At 40.3% G+C, this 6,000-nt stretch overlaps 1 protein-coding gene across 2 annotated transcripts in view; it reads left to right on the top strand.

The window, feature by feature from the left end:
* The window catches only part of ror2 (receptor tyrosine kinase-like orphan receptor 2), a 56,568-nt gene extending 52,047 nt beyond the window's left edge, over window positions 1–4,521 (top strand). For both annotated transcript variants that reach the window (XM_088435898.1, XM_088435899.1), the window contains one exon: window positions 1,647–4,521. In XM_088435898.1, coding sequence (XP_088292024.1) covers window positions 1,647–3,101 — 1,455 coding nt within the window. In that variant the 3' untranslated portion in view covers window positions 3,102–4,521. The remainder of the gene's footprint in view (window positions 1–1,646) is intronic.
* Window positions 4,522–6,000: the final 1,479 nt, after the last annotated feature.

Genomic DNA, 6,000 nt, shown 5'->3' on the forward strand with positions numbered 1-6,000 from the left:
CTAGGCACTAGTTACAGTATATATGAATACACTAACATTTGAACCCTTGCGACTAAAACTAAAGGACTACTGTCATTCAACAATGTCATTGTTACTTTTTTTTTTTTTTTTTTACAGAAAACACTGTCTTCAGTGCATTTTTTTTCCAGGATCCCTGTAATGAGAGCTTCTCAAAAAACTAACTTAGCTGTTTTCATCAAACACTTAGAGCATAGATGTTGAACTCCAGTCCTCAAGGGCCAGTATCCTGCATGTTTTCCAGTTTTCTCTCCTCAACACACTGGATTCAAATGATTAGCTTTTTACCAAACACTGCAGACCTCGAAAATGATCCTAATCATTTGAAGCAGGTGTGTCTGCGAGAGAAGGTTTGCAAACATGCAGGATACCGGCCCTCGAGGACTGGAGTTTGACACCTGTGACTTAGAGTATATTCTCTCAGTATTGTGAACTGTGACTGACAGAGGTTAGGATGTTTTCATTATGTAAGATTTTTTTTCTAGTGGTTCTGAAAACATGATTCAGACGACTCATAGAGTAGCACTCACACATATATCTTTTCATCGAAAATGTATAATCCTATTTGAAGAGATGAAACTCGTAAAGAGCTCTTCTCCCAGACTTGTTGGTATAACCATATGCCACACATGATGGCATTTTTGACAGTAAATGATAACGCTGCACGGAGATCAATGTATTCAAGTTAGGTGAGCTTAGAGAGTGGCATGCAAGACGGCCGACTGTGGTTTCACTTTTACCAATGGCGAGTAAGTGCATTGTTAGTCCATTCAAATATAAGTCTGTGCCAGACAAAGTCCCCAAGTAATTTTCTTACTTGTCTGTATGACAACACAGATCAGATAGATTTAAAATAGGACCAAAAAAAGGAAAAAAAATTAAAAAAAACATCCTGTTTTTTGTCACTGGCTAGAGTACGGCGAGGTATCCTGGTGGCTAAAGTATGCCATTTCAAATTAAAAGAACGTTTTAATGTGCTTTTCGATAAGGGAATGTGTGATTTTGTAAAGTGCTTTGGACATATATGCTGTCAATCAGGAGTGATCAATACCTCGACCATTACCGACCGGTCGCCCGTCGAAGGAGTGTTAGTTGACCTTGTGACATCGCACTACATGGGGCGCAGGGGAAGTCAGATGAAAAAAAAGAACATCAATCGAAAAAAAAAATGTTTTGTTTCATTTGGGTGCGAGTCAAAGCTCTAATTAGCTCAGATCAGCATGACTCAAAAGTGTTGTCAGTGCTTGCTTCTAATAACGGACGTATACTCCAAAGTTTGGCAAGGTTGTCAACATGGGCTTATTGAATTTTGGCTTGACCATATGTCTGCTGCATGCACCAATTAAGTTGAATTTGTTGCACAAACTGACAAATGTAATTCAAGATTAGCCTTGCTGCTGTATATGCGCATCAAACAAACAAAGTAATTTTACTGGAGTTGATGTTGAATGTATATTAATTTCTTTCCAAGGTGGTTTGTCATCAACTTTTTATTTAGCTACCACGGAACTTTTTTAAATTCATAAAAAATACTTAATATGTTTGTTTTAACCTGTTCTGACCTAATTCATAGTAGGCCTTAATTTTTGAGATTTAGAATTTGATTTGTTTTTGATTTGTCGCTGCAGGCAAAGCTGAGGGAGATCAGTATATCAGCTGTAAGATTTATGGAGGAGCTTGGTGAGGATCGGTTCGGTAAAGTCTACAAAGGGCATCTGTATAGCACTGTACCTGGCGAGCAGACCCAAGTGGTAGCCATCAAGACACTGAAGGACAAAATTGATCCCGCTCTCACTGAGGAATTCCGTCACGAGACCATGCTCCGCTCCCATCTTCAGCATCAAAATATCGTTTGTCTTCTGGGTACCATCACAAAAGAACAACCACAAAGTAGTATATTCACTTATTCAAGCATTGGTGATTTGCACGAGTATCTTGTGGTGCGCTCTCCCAATTCAGACGTCGGCAGCTCAGATGATGACAGGACAGTAAAATCCACAATGGAGCAGGCGGATTTCCTCCATATCATAACCCAGATCGCCGCCGGAATGGAGTACCTTTCTAGCCACCAGATTGTTCATAAAGATCTTGCCGCCAGGAATATTCTGGTTTTTGAAAAGCTAAGCATCAAGATCGTAGATTTTGGCCTCTTCAGAGATGTCTACTCAGCTGATTACTACAACCTAATGGGGACAAACCCTTTCCCTATTCGATGGATGTCACCCGAGGCGCTAATGTATGGGAAGTTCTCCATAGACTCTGACATCTGGTCTTATGGCGTTTTGCTTTGGGAGACCTTCAGTTACGGTCTACAACCTTATTGCGGCTACTCCAACCACGACGTGATCGAGATGGTGCGCAGCCACCAGGTATTGCAGTGTCCAGATGACTGCCCAGTTTGGATATACACCCTTATGCTGGAGTGTTGGAGTGAATTCCAAGCAAGACGACCTCGCTTCAAGGACATCCACACACGTCTGCGCTCGTGGGAAAGTCTTTCAAATTATAATAACTCTGCTCAAACATCAGGTACCAGCAACACTACCCAGACAAGCTCTCTCAGCACCAGCCCCGTTAGCAATATAGGCATGAGCACAGTGAATGCACCTCGCTACGCTAGCCCCAAAAAGACCTCGCCCTTCCATCAACCTCAGTTCATGCCAATGAAGAGTCAAATGCATAGGCCCATGGTCCCGCCACAGCTCTACATCCCTGTTAATGGCTATCATCCTATGCCAGCCTACCAATACATGCAGAATTTTTACCCCATGCAAATACCCATGCCCATGCCCCTCCAGCAGGTCCACCACCCAGCACAGATGGTACCAAAAGCTAGTTCTCACCACAGTGGCAGTGGCTCCACATCGACTGGTTATGTCACCACGGCTCCTTCCAACAATTCTGTGGCAGAGCAAGCAGCCTTACTCAATGGGGACTCAAAGACCAACCATGAGGACTTGGCTGACAGGGCATCCCAGATCGAGCTCGATCAAAATGAACACTTGTCAGTACCTGAAACAGAATTACTGGGTGATAATGACCAACAGACTGATGAGCTGGCGATTGAATTGTCAGATACATAGATAAGCTTTTACATTAAATATTCTGTAAACTATGTTTGCCTGCTTTCATTCAGCAGCATAACGTTAAAGAAGCAATTTCCAGTGACAGTGACTGAATGTTGAAAAAGACTTTTTCAGTAGATCAAGTGTGACTCACATCTGTACTTCCCAAGCTCACTTTTTAAACTTGAGTAACCTAAGGTCCGTGTTTCCATTCATGCATTTTTCCAATGTTGCTGTGCAACATACACAACTATCCACTCTCCTCTACCTTATGCCCGTAAAGATTTTTCTCTGGCCCCTATCCCACTGAGAGGCAAATGTTGGCGAATCTTAGCAAAGGGAGCAGCTCTTTTTATTTCGCCAGGGTTACTAACCCCCGAACTCTCATTTGCTTCACTCGCCAACCCTCGCAACGTTCGCCTCTCAATGGAATAGGAGAGTAAAGAATTTACATTATCTTTAGCAGCAAGCAAACTTTCTCTGCAATCAAGGCAAATTTTTATTTGGCAAATGTTTAGGCAAGGTTTTTGTGTCCAAAAGCTCCTCTCCCACTGAGGAGCAAATGTCAGGGGTTTGTCAGGGTTTGTTCAAGGTTGCAAATGTTCTCTAACAAAGTTGCCAATGTTCTCGGACAGTTCAACAAGACTTCACCAACAAGAGCAGAGGAACATCTGGCGAACGCTTGAGACCTTTACCAAGCCCTGGCAAGATCAAAAGAGCCACTGCCTTTACAGACTCTCGCAATCGTACGACTATAAGTGGGATATGGACAAAACAAATCATCCAACTAGGATATTGTATCTCTCTAAAACCCCTATACTATCCCATTGAGGGGCAAATGTTTGACAATAGTGTCAAAGGGAGGTAATTGGGACATGATTTGTTAAATGTTGCAAACCTTTGCCGACCATTCTCCAACTGTCACCAATAGTTTTAATATGTGTTCGTGTCATAACTTATTTAAAGTTTCATTGCGACAAGAACAATTCAGGTGAACAGCCGATAAATGTCTGAGGGTAATCTGGCGAATGCTTGCATATTTGACAGAATATTATGGACGTTATTATCCAGAGATGCTTGTACATTGGCCACTAAGGAATTAAGGAACTAAGGAATGTATGATGAATAGAAGCATGTCGAAGAAAAAGAAGTGTGGTTTTCAAATGAAAAAAATGTGTTTTAACACTGATATATTTTAACAATTCACAATATTGGTAATCTGTGGATTTTTTTTCCCTACACACTTGGATGATTTTGGGGTTGTTTTTCATACCATCTTGCACATATTTGTAATTTATATACTTTAGTTTGATAAAAAAAAAAAATCTTATCTTTCTTTCTTCAATGTTGCTAAGCCTAGTGTTGATTTGATGCCCACCCCCCAACCCCCGCCAACAGATGCATGATTTTTATAAACTGTTTTTCACTTGCTTTACCATTGTGTACATCCAACTATGGAATGTTCAATAAATTTTTGTTTAAATAAGCCACTTGTTTATCAAACTTCATCGTAGCAGAGAATATGATATATAATATTAGTTAAATACCAATTGACATCACAGTTTAATGCAATTGTCACATAGCAAATGCTGCATTTTGGCAAGAAGACTGTTTCATTTTGATTAGTCAGGTGTTTTTTTTTTGTTGTTGTTTTTTTTCCAGACAGTAAATGTACATTTATTTATTTTTATATTGTCTGACTCAGTTAAATGCAAATGCAGTGAGGGCCGGCTCGCCCACTGCCACCACAGTATTTCAAATTATTTGCTGTTATCCCTCTTCGCTAAAACTGAGCTTCAATGTGCTGAAACCATGGATAGAGAGTTGCCTGAAGTCAGGCAAGTAGATTTTTGAGGCAGGATCTTTTTTTCTCTACTTGGCTCTTGACGAAAGTAGACACTTTTTTGTTCTGCTCCTCTCCTTTCTGTTCTTATTGTTCTGCTCCCTTATCTCCTTGCTTTGCTTACTTCTTCCTGTGTTGTCTTCAGTCCCTTTCCCGGTTTTTTATTCCGGAAATCTAACCATGGAAACCCTAACACTTGGTCAGCTGGGCTCTGGACTCAATTGAGAGAATTTTGTCCACTCAAAAAGAAGAGCCGTTAGAGAGGAGCCTTTTTGGCCCTCTGGGACATTTGATGCTGGATACACCATGTATTACTGGAACAAATGGAAGACAGTGTACCTACCAGTTTAGTCCATAGAGGATGTGGAGAATTGATTGACACTATTCACTGGAATGGGACTGGGACCAGACCAGCAAAAATCTAAAAAACTTCACTTGTTTTTAAGTTATATACCATGATTTTACCAGGCCATACAATTTGAGAAAAGATTTTCATCTTTGTGGCCCCTGAGCTAGAACGAGTTTGACGTCCCTGCAAATGCAGAGTAAATGCAACCGATGTTAAAGAATGTGCACAGTTTAAACAACAGCGACCTCTACAGACATTACAGGTGTAAAGGTTTTAAAAACTTCCGAAGGCAGCAGGCATGTGTGTGGAGTCTGGACGTATGCTCATAATACGTAAAAATAAGATGACTGAAATATTTATCACCGTATCACTTAGACTTTAGACTATATCTGACTAGTAACAATCATTTGATAAAGGGTTATGTATAAATCACGTTAATATACATTGTACTGGTGTTTAATCAAGTTACCGTTTATTTTAACTTTTTAGTTAAAACTAACCACATTTAATGTTTAATGTTTTGAGTTTTATTTTGTTAAATTCCTTATCGCTTTAAGGTCGCTCCACTGCTAACATTTTGGCAACATCCTGTTACATTTGCGTTCGCAACTCATTGCGAAAGCCATTGGCTAGAATTCTAAAATACTGCCAATTTGATTGGCTAAAGTTGGTGTCAATCTATTGCACACTGCCAATGCACTTAACTCCTGACCTACTAACACAGA

Source organism: Hippichthys cyanospilos, chromosome 15 (assembly GCF_059441005.1).
Source record: "Hippichthys cyanospilos isolate Australia breed blue-spotted pipefish chromosome 15, RoL_Hcya_1.0, whole genome shotgun sequence".
In the NCBI taxonomy this organism is placed as follows: domain Eukaryota; kingdom Metazoa; phylum Chordata; class Actinopteri; order Syngnathiformes; family Syngnathidae; genus Hippichthys; species Hippichthys cyanospilos.